The sequence below is a fragment of the Cervus canadensis genome, chromosome 29 (assembly GCF_019320065.1).
Source record: "Cervus canadensis isolate Bull #8, Minnesota chromosome 29, ASM1932006v1, whole genome shotgun sequence".
NCBI lineage: Eukaryota > Metazoa > Chordata > Mammalia > Artiodactyla > Cervidae > Cervus > Cervus canadensis.
In genome coordinates, this window is record NC_057414.1 from 42,961,689 (window position 1) to 42,978,967 (window position 17,279).

Consider the following 17,279-nt stretch of genomic DNA (forward strand, 5'->3'; position numbering starts at 1 on the left):
TTTAAGTTCTACCCACTGACACGGGTGTGCAGGGCATCTCTCTGGGCTTTAACTGGCATTTCTTTCATGACTATATCAGCAGAAGAACAGATGCTTCCTGGTCATTTATCTTCTGCATCGTGTTCAAATCTTCTGTCCTTTCATAAAGTAAGTTGTTTGCTTTCTTGCTGAGTTATGAGTTCTTTGGACATTCTAAACACAAGTCTTTGTCACATGTAAATTTGCAATATTTTCTCCCAGTCTGTGGCTTGGCTTTTCATTTTAATGATGTCTTTCAAAAAACAAAAAGTTGTAAATTTTGAATCAGTCCAATCTATTGTATCTTTTTTCTTTGATGGTGAGAGCTGTATGTAACCTCCAAAAATCTTTGCCACAGTCATGAAGCTTTTCTCCCATTTTAGCTTTTCCATTTAGGTCTATTATCTGTTTCAAGTCAACTTTTGTGTATGGTACAAGTTCAAAGTTCATTATCTTTTTTCTGTACAGCTTATTCAGTTGTTCCCATGTCATATTTGGAAAATCTAACCCTTCCTGCAATGAACTTTCTTGGCCTTTCTGGGGAATACCAGTTGCCTATGTGTGTAGGAGTCCATTTCTGGAACTCAATTCTATTCCATCTGATTTATGTATGTCTTTATACCAACACCACATGATCTTAATTATTTTGCTTGGTAAACTGTGAAATCAGGTAGCATGTCTTCCAAACTCTGTTCTACAATTTTGGTGTTTTAGTTATTCCAGGGCCTTTGCACTTTCACGTAAGTTTTAGAATCAGCTTGTCAATGTCTATCAAAAGCCTGTGGGGTTTTGATGGCGTCATGGAGACGCAGAGATTGGTTTGGGGAGAATGAACATTTTAAGTCTTCTAAATCCAAACATGTGGTTATTTCTCTATTTATAATTAATTGTCAGTGTACAGATCATGCATGTTATTTTAAGTATTTCACATTTTTTATGCCAAACTATTAAATTGTTTCCAGCACATGGGAATGCAGCTGGCTTTTGCATATTGACCTTGTGTCCTATGACCTTGATAAACTCAGTGATTTAAACAGCTTTTCTATTGACTCTTTTCTATCTTTCCATGTACACAATCATGTCACCTATAAAATAAAGGCAGTTTTCTTCTTTCACCTTCCTGTACGGGCGAGAACTCAGCACGCACACCCTGGCCTGCTCTCCACCTGGGGCACATGTGGGAGGAACGTCTGGTCCTTTACTGTTGATTGTCACGGCCCGCTGTGGGCTCCCATGAAGCCCTTTACCTGGCTGAGGAAGTTCTCCGTTACTAGTTTGCTGAGACTTTCTGTCGTGAACAGGTGTTCCAAATGACTGAATTCTGTCAAACACTTTTCCTGCGTTCACTGAGGTGACTGCATGATTCTTCTCCTTTCTTCTGTTAACATGGTGAATTACATTAATGGGTTTTTCAAATGTCGATGGCAGTCTTGCATTTCAGGGATAAATGCCACTTGGTCATACAATAATTATCCTTTTATATATATTGGATTTACTTTTGCCAGTACTTTGGTAACGGCTTTTGGGTGATGTCCATGAAGGGCACTGATGTGCAGTCTTCTTGAAATGTCTAGTTTTGGTGTCAGGGTCATGCTAGTCTCGTCAAATGAGCTGAGAAATGATCCCTCCCCCTTTATTTTCTAAAAGTTTCTGTTAGACTGTTATTTCTTCCTTAAATGTTTGATAATATTCACCAGGACCTGAAGTTTAGTCTACAGGTTTTTGATTATCAGTTCAATTTAATAAATACATGGCCATTTATGATGTCAGTTTTGGCCATTTTTATCTTCCAAGAAATTGGCACGTTTCAAGCAAGTCGTCAGATCTGCAGGCAGAGTTGTTTCTCACTCTTGTACTTTAACATCTACCGACTTTATGAGGATGGCCTCTCTCTGTACCTGGTTTTGGTAATGTCTGCCTTCTCCTTTCTTGCTCAGTATAGCCAGATATTTTTAAATACTTCTGTGGTATCACTGACTTTTTCTCTATTTTTAATATTTTATATTTCAATGATTTCTGCTCTTACCTTTATTCTACTTCTATATACTCTGGGTTTAATTGGTTTTTCACTTTTTAGCTTCTCAAGGTAGAAGCTTATGTTACTAGTTTGAGAACTTTCTTCTTACCCAGAACAAATGTTTAAGCTACAAAACCAAAAGATTCCAAACACTGTTTTAACTGCATCCCACAAATTCTAGGATGTTGTGTTTCCACTCTTGTTCAGTTGCTAAGCCATGTCCTTTAAAACCCCATGGACTGCAGCACTGCCAGGCTTCCCTGTCCTTCACCATCTCCCAGAGTTTGCTCAAATTCATGTCCATTGAGTTGGTGATGCTATCTAACCATCTCGTCCTCTGCTGCCTCCTCCTTTTGTTTTCAATCTTTTCCTGAATCAGGGTCTTTCCCAATGAGTCGGCTCTTCGCATCAGGTGGCCAAAGTACTGGAGCTTCACCTGCAACATCAGACCTTCCAATGAATATTCAGGGCTGATTTCCTTTAGGATTGACTGGTTTGATCTCCGTCCTGTCCCAGGGACTCTCAACAGTCTTCTCCAACACCACAGTTCAAAAGAATCAATTCCTTGGTGCTCAGCTTTCTTTATGGTCCAACATGCACGTCTGTACACGACTACTGGAAAAACTATAGCTTTGACTATATGAACCTTTGTCAGCAATGTGATGTCTCTGCTTTTTAAGACACTGTCCAGGTTTGTCAAAGCTTTCCTTCCAAGGAGCAACTGTCTTTTTTAATTTCATGGGTACAATCACCATCCACAGAGATTCTGGAGCCCAAGAAAACAAAATCTATCACTGCTTCCACTTTTTCTTCTTCTAAAAAAATGGTGTTTCCATTATAACTCAATTAAAATGTTTTCTAATTGTCCTTTTAATTTCTCCTTTGACCCAGGCTTTATTTAGAAGTATACAGTTAATTTCCAAAAAGAATTTTCCAGATATTTTTGTGGTGGTTGGTGATTTCCAGTTAAATTGCACTGTGGTCAGAGAAGTTACTCTGCAGCAAATGTGAGGGCTCACAGCCCAGCCCGTGGCCTATCCTGATGAAGGCTCCCCATTCTCTGAAAAGGAAGTGTGTCCTGCAGCCGCTGGGGCTCCGCACATGTTTGTCAGGTCGAGCTGGCTGAGGTGCCGTTCAGGTGTCAGACGTCCCTGCGGCAGGGCTCCTGGCTCCACCCGCTATCGCCAGGGGTGCAGCCTACCAGGTGAAGGCGCCCCTCTGTTCTTTCAGCTTTGTCAGTTTCTGCTCTATGACTTTCGTTCTGGCCATGCTGTGAGGCACGTGAGATCCCAGTTCCCTGACCAGGGACTGAACCCATGTCCCCTGCGGTGGAAGCACAGAGTCCTAACCACCGCACCACCAGGAAAGCTCCTGCCCTGTGTCTCCTGAAGAAGACAGGGGCACGCACACTCAGGACCTCTGTGTCCCGCGAGTGAACTGATGCCTGTTCTAGGATGCAACCCTTTTCTCTGTCTTCGGTGGTCCTGTTCTGAAGTCCACTCAGTCTTACAGTAACATCTGGTCATGACTCCAAATCCGCTTTAAAAAACCTGAATGTTCTCGTCTACGAGCGTCTGTGTGTTACCAAAGCTTCTGCCCATCAGCAGAAACCATCCTCATGGTGGACTGAGGACAAAAGGAACCGGCCGTTTCCCACCGCAAGTGCCAAAGCCAGGTGCCGCTGCACTCAGGAGCACCCCTGCCCGGGACACCCCCACCACTCACTACGGAACGAAGTTAAATGCAGGGTCTGTGCCAAGGACAGTTCTCAGGATAGAGTAAAAAGACAGCCTAGTATGGTATAAAACTTGCTGCAAAAAGGGGTCTAATTCATTCAGCTTCCAGCTCTTAGGCCAGGCACTGCAGGCTAGAGGATGGGGTGGGAAGAGATGAATAAACGAAGGCGTGGGAGGCACAGGCCCCCACCGCCGTCAGGGGGACTGAGGTCGGGATGGGTCTCGAGGGGCCGGATTTCTACATCCACCATCCGAATCACAGGACCACACGGCACTCCCCTGAAGCGGGGAGGCGGGGATTGTGGGCCCGGGAAGGGAGGGCAGCTCCAGAGGCAGACTCCGCACCCGCCACAGGGGCTTCCACTATGCGGCCGGGGGAGCCCGCTGTCCCGGTGTTGGTCACAAGGCACAGGCAGGCGGAGGGGAACGCGTGACCCTCTGGAAGGAAGAGCCGTTTACCGCCAGGTGCTCGTGTACAAGGACGCATTTCCCCTGGGAGGAGAAGAGAAAAACCACCCGCAACACATACCATGTACCCAAATTCAATGGAGGAAATCTTGGCCTGAACGATGGACCAGAGTCCCCAGAAGAAATGGGACGCGAGGGCAAACCTGTAAGGACAGAAGCAGGACGTGCAGTGAGACGGGGCCCGGGATGTCACTCCCTGCCCGGCGGGCGCTCTGACTCGGCGGGGTGCAGGGGACAACATGCCCCAGCAAGGGTGGCGGGAGCCCTTGGCCAGTCGTCCCCGCCCCCAGCCGGCGGCCCTGAGGGGGTGAAGCCCCGACAGCCCGTCCCATGTTGGGCACATGGGCCAACACTCACGGGACCCACACGGGGGCCCTGGCGGCCGTGCTGGTGAAACAGGGCTCACATGAGGAATGAAACCCTCTGCACGGAGGTGGGCGCCGGTGGCCCCCAGCACACACCAGCGATAGGAGGACAGCCCGGGCCTGGGGGACCTGCTGCCGGTCCTGTCCCTCCTGCCCCGGAGGTGGACTGGGGGAGGTGTGGCCAGGTCCCACCTCTAGGCTGTGCCATGCCTCTCGCCACCGCGAACCCATACTCCCCTCCAACAATGAAGATGAGTTCTCACTCGGGAACGAGCGCTTCGGGGCTTCTGCTGCTCTTGCCCCTGACCCACTGTATCCCTGGCACCACCATTCTGTCTGGGCCTGTCCTCCATGCCCCCTTCCTATTTCCATCTGTTCAGGAACCAGAGAGGGAAGCTCTCTGCTGCAGGAGGAGCTGAGGGGCCGCTGGGGTGGCCGCAGCTCAGAGAAAGGAGTGTGGACACTTCTGAGGCCTGCGAGGAGGGGGCTCTGTGCCAAGGGAGGGGGGTCACAGGGACTCCAGCCGTCCCTGGTACCACGGAATCTCAGGGGAGAGCCCAGAGGCTAGGGGTAACTCGGCCCTCTCCACTGAAGAGATGAGAGAGGGTGAAAGCACCGTGCTCTAGACCTCTGTGGGATCTGGGGGCTCCTCAGCCTTGCTTCGAGGGCTGCCAAGGACACAGACGTTCGGTTATTTCCTCGTATTACCTGATGGAGCCCCCACTCCAGGAGCACGCGTGACGGGAGGGCACAGGCCCTGGGGCTGGGCAGCGGGGTCTGTGGCGGGGATGCCGGTTCGGAACGCCACCCCACGCACTGATCCTGTGCACAGACCCCTCTCCTAACTTGCTGTGTGCTGAGAGCTGAAGGATCCTAACACACTCAGCCACATGGGCCAGAACCAAATGATCTGGTGGGTTTTTTTTGGCAAACTACAAGACCCATAGATGTAGGGTTATGAGGAAGCTCCTAAATATTCTTATTTGCAAGGAAGCATCCCAAGTGCGCGCCTTGAAGGAAGCTACTGTGACAGATCAACAAAGGAAAAGTTACCTATTGACTTCAAGCAGCATTTCTTCTTCTATAACAGACTTTTCTTCATTACTGAGGTTTTCAAATTCATTTTGGAATGCAGCCAAGTAATTGGAAATAAAATGGAGCTTTAAAAAAAAGTAATGACATTAGGATCAATGATGGTTAAAAATAGATGATGTCAAAGTTGTCACTCAGTGGACACCCTGCGTGACTCTTCCAGATGTCAGAGAAGCCTGCAACGTTCCTCTGCCCAGGGGCAGGGATCCAGGGAGCTCACCCACCTCGCTGGGGTGCCGGGGTGACAGAGAACGAAAGGACTCTCCAGGCCGTGCTGTTGCCGAGACCACTACTACCTCTGCAGAGGGTTGTTTAGGTAGAGTCGCTCTTCTCCTCTCATCCACACTCCTGTCTCCCACTGTCTGCCCACAAAGCGAGGCCAGCCAGCAGCCCACCCCCCAGCCTGGACAGCACTCCACGTGGCATGGGCTTGAGGCGCCAGGGCACCCTGACCTTCACCAGTAAATACTCCCTCAGGGCAGGAGCTGGCCCGGGCGCTGCGAAGGGGCCTTTTTCCACCTCTCAGATGCCTTGACTATCTACACACTCATGTCCGTGCACTAGCAGCGTCTGATTCCAGGCCAGGGGAGACGCGGTTTACCCTGATGTTCTACCAGGTGGCACCATGGGTCTGCGTGTGAGTAGGATTTCTGAGAGTCCCTGTGCTTCACTATTTCATGCTCTATCAAAAGGTGACAGAACATGGCCAACCACTGCATGTTTGCTTTTGTGAAGAAGAAAACAGCCATCAGTCTTTCTTCCAGGCAGGAACCCCTGCTAACTGGTTACCCGGCTGGAAGTAACCAGTACCTCTCCCTCCCCAGCCTGCCCCTCTTTCATCCTCCTGCTCTGAAATCAGCTTCCCACACTCTGCCCCTCCTCCACCGGAAAGCATCCTTCACGTTCTAGCACTGTTCCAGGCTGGGGGCCGTGGATTCTGCAGTAAACTTGGTACAAGACACCTATTAAACTCTGTGTGGCAGGCACCAAGCTGAGCATCGTTCCCGCACAGTGACTCACTCCCAAGACACAGTAAGTTCCACAAGATGAGGAAACTGAAGCGTGGAAACAGCAGGTTACAACCAGCAGTGGCAGACCTGGGATTCAAATCCAGGCCTATTAGTTTTTAAAACCCATGCTGGAACCACCACCCTAGATGGTTGATTTCTGGGAGACTCTAAACGCTGAAGGTAGCAAATGAAGACAGAAAATCTGAAGAGACTGAAACCCTAACAAAGTGGTAATTAAGTGGCTTTCCCTCCCAAAAAAGTTCTAGGCCCAGATGGTTTTATGGGCAAAGTCTACCAAACTTTCAAACGGCACCATCTTATAAAAATTTGCTCCAGAAAATAAAAAGGGACACTCATTTTGTAAACTAACATAATTTTTTATTCCAAAAGCAGGTATGAATAATTTTTTAAATGAACATTAAAGTCCTGTTTCATATACATAAAACTGCGAAAATAAGAAACTGCCTAACTGGATCAAACCAAGCATCACAAAATAACGTAACTCAAATAATTTATTTTAGGAATTCCAGTATCGTTTAACATTTTAAAACACCTCAATGCACTAAAGAGAGAAAAGCATGAGATGACCTCAGGAGATGGCGACAGGGTAGGTGACCAAGACAGACACTGTATGTGATTGTTAAAACCACTCAGAAAACAGAAATGGCACTTCCGTGCCTTTCCACCACTGTGCAGTGAGGATGGTCACACAGCTCTGCCTCCACTAGAATGAAATCCTTCTTCTTACTGACAATCTCCCCTTACTGGTTTCAGAGCTCCCTCTCTGGAGACAGCTGCCCAGCGTCACAGCAGGAAGCTGAAGCCTGCTCTGTGCTATCCTCCATGGGCTCACCAGCCTTCCTGCCCACACAGCATGACCCTGAGGTTCCAAACCATCCTGGTCACTTTGGACATAAGCAAGGTCATCGGGTCAGCCTGAAACGTGGCCAGAGGGAAGCGGCCCAGCTCTGGCTGCACAGTGTTTCAATGGCTGCCCCTGAGCACGGGCACCTGCTGGAGATGATGCCTGTGCCCAGCTCGGGCGGGTACTCGAGAAACCTCTCCCGAGTGAGCTACTGCAGCAACTGACCATCTGTGTCCTCGCCCCCAGCCCCTGGGCAACGCTCTGATCAGGCAGGGCTCCTGGGAGAAGGCTGACCTAAAGCAGGGCTGCCCAGCACGGACAAAGCTGAGGCCCTGCAAGGCTGGGAGAGTCGGGGGTGGTGTCCCCTCTGCCCAGCCTGCTTGCTTCCACATCGCAACCTACTCATCCTCAACCCAAGGCTTGGGCCATGGCTTACGAATAGAACAGAGAGCTTCCCGGGAGAAGTCCCACAGGACTGACTCCAGTCACTGGACTCCTCTCACCCAGGACAGGAAAGGGGGCTGTGGGTGCTGCAACAGCTGCAGACTTTTGTCTGCGCAGAGTGAAACACAGAGGAAAGTCAGTGGCCCCCAAAAGGCCAGAGGGCAGGGCAGAAAAAACTGGAAGGAGTTATCAAGGAGACTGTGATCCTCTCTGACTAGCTACAGGCCACCTCTGGCAAAGGACTTTAAAAGGCTGGACTCCAATACTGTTTGTATCTCGACACAACATTTTAAAGCAAAAGGACCTGCTTAACCAACCAAAACAAGCATCTTTAGAAGTGGAGCTGCAGTCAACTCTAACTGGGTAAACCGACATATGTATGAGTCACTCACTTCTCAGCAAGTGTGCATGCCTGAGGCGCCTACCTGTTGCTTCCTGGTAGGGTACTTCAGGATGTTTGCTCTGAAAAAAGGATACTTTTCATGATTATAATCATACATCCATTCACAGAAATGATTCCCAACGTCGAATCCCCTGAAAAAGAGTGAGAGGCAGAGAATGAGGCAGCAGGCCTGCCAACGAGCCCTCCCCAGACCGCAGGGTCCCGAGAACACGACTATGTCAGCGACAGGCCCGCCAACTGGGCAGCCCCAGCGACCACAGCGCCCAGGCCCACCGTCCGGAGCAACTGCTCGGGAGCCCCCTGCGGTCAGCGCTCTGAGGAGCCCATGTCAGGCCAAGCTCTGGACTCTGAGGAGCCCGGGGCTGCTCCTCACTAGCTCAACTGAGAACAGGCTAAGTGCCCATCTCACCCACCGGGACAGAAAGCACCAGCCCCCAGCGAGGAAACTCGCAGCTGAGGATGATACCGTGACCCAAGGTCTCCTTCAACTGTTTCATACATGTATTAAGATGCTCACAGAAATAAAAACATTTAACATTACCTATAGTTGTAACTGCTGTATTCAAAATCGATGAGCATGAGTTTCTGTTTTTCGGAATTCTCCCTGCCATCCAGCAGTAAGATGTTACCTGCAGAAGGGTTTGGATGACATGACGTTTACTCTGGGCGTGTTCCGTCACCAAAGATGCAGGTCCTCCAAGAGCTGGGCCAAGAGTGGTTCTGATCCGCTCAAGGCATCCTACACACGAGCCTGCCTTCCCACACCCTGCCCAGTCTGACTTGTCCAGCAATGATCAGCTAATTAGTAAAAGGTATTCTGGCTCAAACTGACATCTTACTGATGACAAGTCTTCACCAGGGGATGTTCTCAAAATTAAAAACAACCGAAGAGCCTGGAAAGGGCCCAAGGGTGGACCTCAGCCAGCTGTTCTGGGAAGATCAGGATGAGGACAGCACGGCAAAGCCAGGTGCCACGGCAGTGTTGGGGAGGGAAGCCCGCCGGATGGGGCCTCGGAGGAAACTGTTTCAGTTTGAAATGACACTGAGTAAAGTCTGGTTACAGTCAGTGGTACCTGGCATTGCAATTTAAAAAAAAATTTTAATAGTTTTTAAAAACAAATTTATTTCTTTGACTATATTGTGTCTTAGCTGCAGCATGCAGGATCTGGCTCTCTGACCAGGGACTGAGCCCGGGCCCCCTGCATTGGGAGTGTGGAGCCTTAGCCACTGGACCATCAGATAAGTCCCTGCAGTTTTTCAAAGAGGAGAAACCCAAGGTCATTAGAAGCACCTGAACCAGCGCTGAGAGAGCAGGGGCTCTGGCCAGTGCAGTACATGCAAGGTGCAGAGGCCTGGGCCCCCACGCTGGTTGAGGAGGCCATCTTGCTCTTTAACGCTTCTTCACATCAACAAGGTCACACGTTGACCAAAAGGAGTTAAACACGGCACAAGCATGTGGCTCTGTCGATCCCAGATCTCGGTTTAGTGGATCCTCTCAGGATTTTTTCTTATGGAAATGAGATGATCTCACGTATTTTTCTAAAACTTGCTCTTTCTGCTAAATGTATCCCGGAGGTTTTTCTGTTGGTCTGTATAGAACTCAACCTCGTTATTTTAATAGTCACACAACACACATGCACAGCTGGGCCATAAATCCATGCATCTCACCCCCTCCTCATGGGCCCCTGGCGGTTATCACACACACTGGAGCGAACCTTCTAAGCAGATACACAAGGCCCAGGTTCTGCACCACGGGCAGCGTTTCTTACCTTCCTGACAGTCATTGTGACAGAACACGACGGGCGATGGAGTGGATTCAAGCAATGACCTGGGAGAGGAAGTTTCTGCTGTTACTTCTCAGACCTGCAGCTCCCTCCCCTGGCAGGGCCTCCCTGCCCGGGGGTGGGGTGGAGGGCCTCCTCCTTGGAGCCCTCTGACCACGGAGGCCGAGCAGAGCCCTGTGTTGGGTCTGTTTGGGCCTCTGGTTTCCTTCATAGCGCTCATCACAACCTGACACTATTTTATTTACTTGTCTCCTCTCTCTCCCAACAAAAGAGACGCTCCCTGCAGGATGTCTTGGTCATAATAGCTCGGAGCCATTCCTGATGTCCGTACAGCAGATGCTTAAACTTGTGAGAAATGAAAGATGGAAATACTGACACTCAGCTATGGGTGAGAGTCTAGAACCCTGCACGCCCCACAGCCTAGGGATACCCCTATAGTCTACTCAGAAACCTGTGTCAAGCTTCCTGTTCCGTGCCCTCCCAAGCTTGGGCTCAACTGTATCCCTTGTCTGCTGACACCCTCCGGCCTGTCCCAAGGGTTCTTGCTTTTTGTTTTTGTTTCAGAAAAAACCTATTGCCCTAGTCACTGACCGGGCCTGGAATTCTGGCATTTTACCTCCTCCGTGAAGCCTTCATGGATGATCAGAGGAAGGTGATGCCGCTCGTGTAAAATTGAGACGGCAGAATTAACCTGTTTAAACTCATCCCACCAACCCCACGTAAGACACCAGGCCTGAGACGATGCTTGCAGGGTTGCCTGGCAGCAGACGCAGTGACTCGGGGCGTTGCCATGTCTGGGCAGACGCACTCGCCAAGGCAGGACATGGAAGCACTCACTCACCTCAGGTTTTCCAGCTCCAAAGGCAGGTTGTAGCTGAGGAACCTGTGCAGCTGCTTCGCTTTGGACTCCCCCGTAAACCTAATTCTCAGCACTTGATTCAGGTATCTTGGAAGAGAGGGAAGCAAAGGATCAGGGCTCAGTTCACCATGATCTCGGCTCGGGGCTCCCACTCAAGAGACCATGCAGAATCTGCAGGGCCCCCGACCCCAGAGTCTAGGAAGTTGATTTTCTGCCCACCCAGCCTGTTCAGGAGCATTTCTGCAAACACTCCTCTTTCATGGCTCAGGAATTGATTTTTACATGCTAGAATGATTTATTCATGAGACCATAAGTGCCAGCAGACAGCCTGTGCGCCGGGGGACTGAGAAAGGCCTCTGACCCTCAGGGCAAACAAGAACTGCTCCGGAGACTCGAGGAGCCCTGGGGAAAGCCATGGGAGAGTCACGCGCCTGACCACTTACTTTTCCATTGTTCCAAAGAGCCATTTTGGTTCCTTATTGAATGGCATTTTCATACCATGAAATCTGGCCATTTTCTCAGCTATTTCTGCAGAAATATCTGGCAAACTTAATTCTTCAGTGTCTAATCGCCGGCTCTGAAATAAAAGAGGAGTGAAAAGATGGCATTTATCCAGGTAAACTTGACATGTGAGGTCACATGACCCTAGACCTAGAGTCTCTCTGGGGGCATCTCAGTCTTGTCCAGGGAACAATTCCTCCTGAAGGGGCACCGTGCCCACAGACAGCACTGCTCAGGGAGGGGCGGGCCACCTGCAAAGGTCCACTTCTTGGAGAGAACATCCTTCCCACGTACAATCGTAGCACCCCTAGGCCTGCCTTCCAGTCGCCCCACCCCATGCTGAAGGGGGCCTCTTCCCCGGGCACAACACGCCGGGCGCGTCTCCAACAGTTTACGACGGGATTGCATCCAGCTCTGCCGCCAGCTCGGCCCCTCCGCCTGCCCAGCTGGCCCGCGAGGCGCGATGCTCAAGGCAGCTGCTGACCGGAAGCGTTTCCCGCTCCGGCCCTCGGGCAGCCTGGCACCCAGCAGCTCCAGGCGGGGACCGTGCCCACGACCCTGACCGGCAGACGTTAAGGCGACACTGACGACAGGCCAGCACAGGGAGAACGGGCGCATGGCCCTGACTCTCGGAACCGGGATCGGAGCCGGGCCCGGCCACGTGAAGAACCCGACAGGCGCACGGGGCAGGGGAGGCCCCACAGCGAAGCAGGCAGCGGGAGACAAGGAGGGGAAGAGCAGCGGCCCCGCCCCTGCAGGGCAAAGACACGTGTCAGTGCGGTCAGGACCACCTCCTGCAGTGGTTCTGTGACCAGGGCCAGGGAGATGAGCCCTGGGTGACCGGGCCTGGTTCCAAGGCAAGCAGCTTTAGAGGGCGATGCAGCGCCAAGTTCCACGGACAGCTGTAGCTGGCGATACCGGGGTCGGTCCCAGATCACCACGGTCACAGTGATGCCACAACAAAGCGAGTCACGTCAATGTTTCCGTCTCCCAGCATGTACAAAAGCTATGCTTACGCTACACTACAGTGCATTAAGTGGCTATAACATTATGTCGAAGAGTCCCACAGCGACTTAATTAAAAAGTATTTTATTGCTCAAAAATGCTAACCATTGTCTGACAGTGCGGGGCCACCACAAACCAATTCGTAAAATACGCAGTATCTGCGGAGCTTAGTTAAACAAGGTCTGGCAGTGTGTTTTGATTTGGATGAATGTACCTTTGCAGGAAAGACAGAGGTTTTGATGCAAATTCAATAGAAATCCCGCTTTTGTTTCCTGTGCTAACACAGGCCACACTATTTCGGATCACGGTGCCCGGGCCCCTGCAGTGATGACACAGACTGCACCTTCTCTGTGGGCCTCCCCCAGCCCCGACCAGTGCCCCCACACTCCTTACCGGGATGAACTGCTCCAGGCGGCCTTGGGGGAAAATGCCGAAGAGCTTCGGCCCCAGCGACCTCTCGGCGAGAATGGCAAACATGACGCTCTCCAGGACCATGGCCTCGGCGCCCTGAAACACAGTGGCACGCAGACGGTTACCGGGTCAGCCACATGCCCGGCGCCAGAAGCCCTTCCACGTGAGCCGCTCATCTATTCCCACAGCGACTCTGATTGGGCACTGTTACTACTACTGTTGTTATTGTTATTAATACTACACTTGTTGTTACCATCGTCGCCCCTACTTTAAATATGAAGAAACAGATTGGTAAACTGCAGGTTTCATGCTGGCAAGGACTTCCCAGATGGCTCAGTGATAAAGAACCCCCCTTGCCAGTGTAGGAGACCTAAGAGATGCAGGTTCAATCCCTGGGTTGGGAAGATCCTCTGGAGTAAGACATGGTAACCCACTCCAATATTCTTGCCTGGAGAATTCCATGGACTAAGTAGCCTGGTGGGCTACAGTCCAAGGGGTCGTAAAGAGTCGGACACATCCGAATGACTAACACTAGGATGCTGGTAAGCATCCCACTCTATTGATGAGAGTCAAAATTCTAGTTGAATTTAGGTCACTGGTTCCAAAAATAGAACAGTATCAATAGTTTACCACTTCAATTTAGTCTCACCCTTGGCATCTCATCAAAGGCCACACAGTCCACCGTCCTGGTGAAGGTTAATTTGCTTTTCGGCTGACAGCACCCAGTGAGAGTAAATAGGCAAAGGGCCCTCCGCCCAGGAAGCTATGCCTGGGATTACTGGTTCAGGCCTGCTCTGTGCTGGAGCATAAAGCAGTCAAGGTTTCTGTTTTCTGCTTTTACTCCCAATCCTGTCATTTAATGTTTGTTTGAAAATGAAAGAACACACCAAGTCACAGACGCTGCTACATTAGTCCTAATAACTAAGTGGGATCTAGAGTCATTCTGCCTTCAAAATCCATCTTTTGTTCTCAATTCAAATCCATTCCTTAGTCCTCTTCCCTTCAGCAGCAAATCATAGCTTAAGAGTGTCCATCTGTTGGGGTGGACGGGTGGGAAGAAGCCCTACATCCAGTTCTCTGAAGGAGCTTCTGCAGGTGGAGCTTCTAGGTCGATGTGTCAGGAGGGGTGTCAGGTGTGGTCTGGAAACACTCAGGGGTGACCTTGTCACCCCTTGTTCAGAAAGGGGCTGGGTGGACAGGATCTCAGAGAAACACTGTTCACATAAAACACAGTTTTTAAAATACACTCATTTTACCAAAACAGATGGAGAGACTTCACAGGACAAACTCACCAGGCAGGGACATGATTCTGAGGTTGGCGATAAAAAAACAAAAAGGAACAACTGCTTTCAAAGGATATGGGACACACATCAAGGTAAAAGGTGACCCAGTCACTTTATATTTGGGGGACTGGGTAATCCATCCACCACCTCGTGTAATCCCCACGACTATGTCTGACCACCTAGTGAGTTATGACATCACCGCCTTGCCAGGTCTAACCATCACCACCTTGAGAGGCCCCATCCCACTAACCTGCAGTTCTGTACATATTACTGCAACGAACCAAACTGCGTCCTCCCCAAAGTCCTAGGTTCGTTCACGCCCTCACCCCTAGTGAGATGCTATTTGGAGATGCCTTTGGGAGGTGCTGAGTTTAGATGAGGCTGAGTTTAGATTAGTTTTAGAGGGCGGAGCCCTAATGCGTCCGCACCTTGTTAAGAGGTGACTCCAGAGAGTGTGCACCCTCTCCCAGGCCCTCTCTCTCTCTCTCCCTGCCGCGTGAGGGCACAGGCAGAAGACGGCATCTGCCAGCCAGGAAAGGACTGTCACCAGAACCCAGCTGAGTGCTGGCACCCTGACCCCGCCCGCCACCCTCTGGAACCATGAACAGTAAACGTGGGGTTTTTCCTGGCAGTCCAAGCAGATGAAGACACCACCATCCAGACACAGCATCGATCTGTCAGGTTCATGGATTTGAGGAGGATTTCTACCAGACAGGTGCTACTCCTTAAATCCTTAGAGAATGACAACAAATTCCTAACAGCTCTGCTGAACTGGCAGAATGTTTTCTCTCTCTCATCTGACCTCACGGCAAACCTCGGCAGGAGGTATGGTCAGCGTGGGCCTGTTTACCTCAAGGCCAGCTTCAGAGACACCCCGCAAGCAAAATGGAGGCTCACATCGTGGAAAGGGGGTGCTGGGATCAGGCCGGGAGAAGGCCATCCACAGGCAGTGGCTCCTGGCAGCCCCCTGCCCTCTGTACAACCTCCCACTTCAAAGATCCAACCCCCTCCCAACTGTTTCCAAGAGCAGGACCAGGGTATCCTCTGTCCTAAGTAGCCAGAATTCTGTGAGAATTAAAGTTTGGTTTTTCAACTTTTTTTGTGTAGAGTAACTAAGCTGGAGGGCACTGGGGACACATGCACCCAATCAGAAATGGCCCTTTTGTCTGAAATGTCTAGATCTGGACACGGATTTAGCCCAGGCCATGACCTCAGGAAGTCCGGCGCTTTGCTCGTGCAGAGCGCGGGAGCTGCCTTCACCCTGTCGCCGGTGCTCCTGCCCCGGCAGAGCCCACACCGTCAGCACCCTCCTGAGCAGAGTCAACCAGCGCCAGGATGGCAGAGAGAAGAGCGAAGAGACTTTGGAGTGTCCCAGTTCCCCTTGGCATTGCTCTGCACAGTGTGAACAAGAAACACCTCTGTTTTCCTGTGATGTCATAGGTCAGCATTTATCCACAGCAGGGAGAAGCAGAGTGAAGAGTTGGGAGAGGGAGAAAATGAAAGAACACACCAAGTCCCGGAACGACAGCAGGTAACCTCGGGTCTCCAAACCTTCAAGGAAAGCGCACCCAGGGAAACATGGGTGTGAGGGCCGCGACCCGATCTGCTGCCCATCACCTGGGCTGGACTCTGACTGTCCACCCACAGCTGGTCCTGCTTTCTCAGGAGAGAAGACAATACCTCCACTGGAAACGATTCACGCTGGCTTCAGAAATATACATTTATATACTCCAGCCCCAAGGAGACAAGAACTGGACATACGTGGCCACTGCTTGGACGGCGCCTGCCTTCCAGGGACAGAAGCAGCCAGAAGTGAGCAGGGCCATCGGCAGACTGGGGCACACGCAGGGAAGGAGCAGAGGGCATCCTGACGGAGTGTGAGGGCGGTGGCCACCCTCAAGGAGAGATGCGGACCCTGGGAGGGGCCGATGTGCGGAGCAGAGGAACCCAGGAGGAAGAGGACGGAACCAGTCTGGAGGAGCCCCCAGGGCTGCCCAGGGGTCTGGGCCAGATAGCCCTCGGCGTCAGAACAGCATTACATGAACTGGCCCAAGAGGAGGAAGCAGCATGGAGCCCGAGGACACCCCACGTTTGTAGCAACGCTTTCACACTGTACATGGCAAGCCAGTGTGCACATGTGCGCACACACACATACACACATGCTTGAAACAAACCATACATGCTCACAGCTCGGCAATGCTTTCCAACATTTCCTACTCTAGTTCACTTAAGGAAGCAACAAAAGGCTGACATCTGACGCCCCAGTGGAGGTTTACAGCCCACCCCGTGAAAGCGGATGGAGACGGGGCGGTGGGGGAGGGGAGACGCCTGCTGTCAGGACGGGGCAGCGGTGTTTGCCGGCGAACAGGGGGCAGAGGAAAGCGGCCACATGAGTCACTGGTAACAAAACCTAGAGTGGTTCAGGAGGCCACGGGGACAGGGCTGAGAATGCAGCTGGGGCAGAGGAGCAGAAGGGGCGGGAGGAAGTGTGAGACTGTCTTTCCACTTTATCCGTGTGGCTTTATCTCTGAGAAAAATTAAATCCGGCAATAATACACAGATTGTAACAACAACATGACCCTCCTGAGAGGATACAACAGTGCTTCCCTGGTGGGGAGGGGGAGTCTGAAGAGGAAAGAAGGTGGGACACACCGCCACTGCAGGCCAGGGAGGTGAGCCAACCAGACTCGCAGGCCCCCTAAGCAGAAATGGAGTCGGGCCTCCTGCAGGTTTGAGGGAGAGGAGACAAAGGCCAGCCATTCAAAGAGGCTCAAAGACCAACCACCTTCCCTGTTCTGACCACCGACTGCCCACCTTCTGACCCAAGGGGATCATAAACAAACAGCACCAACTACTGCTGTCTGCTGGGCCCCGAGTGGAAATCTGGCTAGGAAGCTCCGTGGGGTCAGGCCTCCCGGACCTGGTAGGATAAAGCTCACCTAACTTGGATCAGGAGAGAAAGCGATCACCAAAGGACTGTCAGCGAGAGGCCGACATGATCAGATGAGCAGTTCAAAA

The 17,279-nt window shown here is 51.2% G+C and overlaps 1 protein-coding gene across 3 annotated transcripts in view; it reads right to left on the bottom strand.

Annotated features, from left to right (window-relative positions):
• CHKA (choline kinase alpha) overlaps nt 1-17,279 on the bottom strand; it is a 56,916-nt gene that overhangs the window by 2,156 nt on the left and 37,481 nt on the right. For all 3 annotated transcript variants that reach the window (XM_043451705.1, XM_043451703.1, XM_043451706.1), the window contains 8 exons: nt 12,961-13,074; nt 11,505-11,638; nt 11,044-11,148; nt 10,188-10,246; nt 8,960-9,047; nt 8,441-8,549; nt 5,658-5,764; nt 4,301-4,382 (listed from right to left, as the gene is read on the bottom strand). In XM_043451705.1, coding sequence (XP_043307640.1) covers nt 4,301-4,382; nt 5,658-5,764; nt 8,441-8,549; nt 8,960-9,047; nt 10,188-10,246; nt 11,044-11,148; nt 11,505-11,638; nt 12,961-13,074 — 798 coding nt within the window. The remainder of the gene's footprint in view (nt 1-4,300; nt 4,383-5,657; nt 5,765-8,440; nt 8,550-8,959; nt 9,048-10,187; nt 10,247-11,043; nt 11,149-11,504; nt 11,639-12,960; nt 13,075-17,279) is intronic.